The sequence below is a fragment of the Theobroma umbraticum genome, unplaced genomic scaffold (genome assembly GCF_002168275.2).
Source record: "Theobroma umbraticum cultivar Fairchild unplaced genomic scaffold, ASM216827v3 scaffold_81.0, whole genome shotgun sequence".
In the NCBI taxonomy this organism is placed as follows: domain Eukaryota; kingdom Viridiplantae; phylum Streptophyta; class Magnoliopsida; order Malvales; family Malvaceae; genus Theobroma; species Theobroma umbraticum.
This window is the reverse complement of record NW_018397268.1, coordinates 2,037,411-2,039,518: the sequence shown is the minus strand read 5'-3', so window position 1 is coordinate 2,039,518 and position 2,108 is coordinate 2,037,411. Positions and strand designations below refer to the sequence as shown.

Below are 2,108 nucleotides of genomic sequence, written 5' to 3'. Positions count from 1 at the left end.
TTGCAATGGGTGTGGGGAGGTGGCGTCGGGTCCAACGTATAGCTGCGTGGCATGCGGGTTTCACCTTGACAAGAACTGCGCTGAGGCACCTTCACAAATGAATCACCCCATTCATCTCAACCACAGCCTTCATCTTATATCGCCACATGGTAACTTTTGGTTTAATTGCGATTTCTGCAACAAAAAGTGTCACAACTTTATTTATTGGTGCGTTCCTTGTAATTTAAACCTTGACATCAAGTGCGCTCTGTTTTCATATAACATTGCTAAAAAAAATATTGGAGAGCTTCAACACATTGCCCATAAAGACCCTTTGATCTCTACTGAAAATCATTCTGTCAAACTCAAATACGCCTATTGCTTTGTATGTTGGACACCATTATTAGATTCTCCATGCTTTTCTCTTGATTGTGGATTTTGCCTACATAAGAAATGTGTTGAGCTACCCTTTGAAATCAATCACCTTTGCCACCATCAACATTCTCTTTTTTTACAGTTTAATACCGATTGTCTCTCTTGCAAGATATGCCAAGGAACCCAAGTCAAGGGATTTGTTTACTGTTGTTCAATGTGCAAGGTTGCCCTTCACATTGAATGTGTGTCACCATCACCTTTTATTGAAGATAGTAGTCATGAACACTCATTCACTAGGTGTTTAAGACGATTTTCATTCATTTGTGGTGCATGTGGCACGTCAGGAGATTATGCTCCTTATATTTGCTCAACATGTGGCGCTACAGTCCACAAGGATTGCATTTCATTATCGCGCATCATCAAAAGCTTATGGCATCACCATCCTATTTTCCACAACTATTTTGCAGTAAAAAATGAGTGTGGAATATTGGAATGTGGAATTTGTCATGAGGAGGTGAACAAAGAGCATGGGAAATACTGTTGTTCTGCGTGTAAGTTTATTGTCCATGTGAAATGTGTCCTAGAGGATAAATCATGGTATTACGAAATTGCATCAAAGGATGCTTATGAGAAGTTTAATGAAAATGCAACGTTGGTGGATCCAACCTTTCTAGTTATTCAAGAGAACAAACTTGATGAAAATGTGATAAATAGAGAGATAAAACATTTCAGCCATGAACACAATTTAGTGTTATATGATGAAGTAAGGGATGTCAAATGCTGTGACTGTTGCAGTTTACTCATCGAGACTTCTTTTTATCATTGTTCAAAATGTGATTTCCATCTCCACAAATCATGTGCTGAGTTACCCACGAAAAGCCAAGTTTGGTTTTCGCCTCTTCCCTTCGACCTTATTCCAAATCGCTTTTTCAAATGTCTCGCTTGTGATTCCCTGCATACTGGTTTTGCCTACAACTTCAACGGAAGTTGCTGGTGCGTTCAGTGTACTGAACGTTCTTTGAGCTACACAAGTCAAGCACACAAGGAGCACCTCCTTCTCTTTTACAACAAGTATAATGGGCCGTGCAATGCTTGTGGTAACAGTATTGATAATGGGGAAGCATACAGATGCAAGAGTTGCAATTTTAATGTGCATTGGACATGTACTCTGCTGCCACAAATAGCTCGACACAAATGTGATGAACATTCTCTCAAACTCACGTACCGTGAAGTTAATGATTATTCAGAATATCATTCTTGTGACATTTGTGAAGAAAGAAGAAATCCCAACATTTGGTTTTATCATTGTGCACTTTGTGACAAGTCAGCTCATCCCAAATGTGTTCTTGGAGATTACCCGTTTATCAAGCTCGGGATAAGGATCTCTTCAAAGACTGATCATTCACACTCACTCATTCCCGTGCAAAAGGTTTATCTTTACCCTGAATGTTCTAAATGTGGTCAGCTCTGCTTAGATCTGGCTCTTGAGTGTGCAGAGAGAAGATGCAGCTTTATTATCCATTGGAGATGTAGCCGCCTCAAAGACTTCATTGAAGATCATAGTATTGTTTATCTCATAGGCATCAAAGGTACTGATGATTTCTTTAGTGGGGTGTTTTAAACTAGTCATACTTCTTTATGATTTGATAATTTCCAAAATGTTTGAATAAAATTACTCTGTAATCTTAACCATGTGATCTTTTAAGATTTTTTTTCTTTGAAACTGAAAATAATTTGTGCTCATATTTGTATAA

The 2,108-nt window shown here is 38.4% G+C and overlaps 1 protein-coding gene across 1 annotated transcript; it reads left to right on the top strand.

The window, feature by feature from the left end:
- The first annotated feature begins 37 nt into the window (after nucleotides 1–37).
- On the top strand, nucleotides 38–2,108 carry LOC110425337 (uncharacterized). Its single transcript, XM_021440227.1, has 2 exons — nucleotides 38–149; nucleotides 699–2,108. Exons 1-2 carry the CDS (start codon nucleotides 98–100, stop codon nucleotides 1,973–1,975), a joined length of 1,329 nt encoding a protein of 442 aa, XP_021295902.1. The 5' UTR covers nucleotides 38–97; the 3' UTR covers nucleotides 1,976–2,108.

Bases quoted from the DNA above. Each gene is read 5' to 3' on its own strand.
- LOC110425337 (XM_021440227.1), top strand. From the start codon at position 98: ATGAATCACCCCATTCATCTCAACCACAGCCTTCATCTTATATCGCCA. The intron at 150-698 runs GTAACTTTTGGT...GTGGCACGTCAG, and splicing joins TCATCTTATATCGCCACATG to GAGATTATGCTCCTTATATT.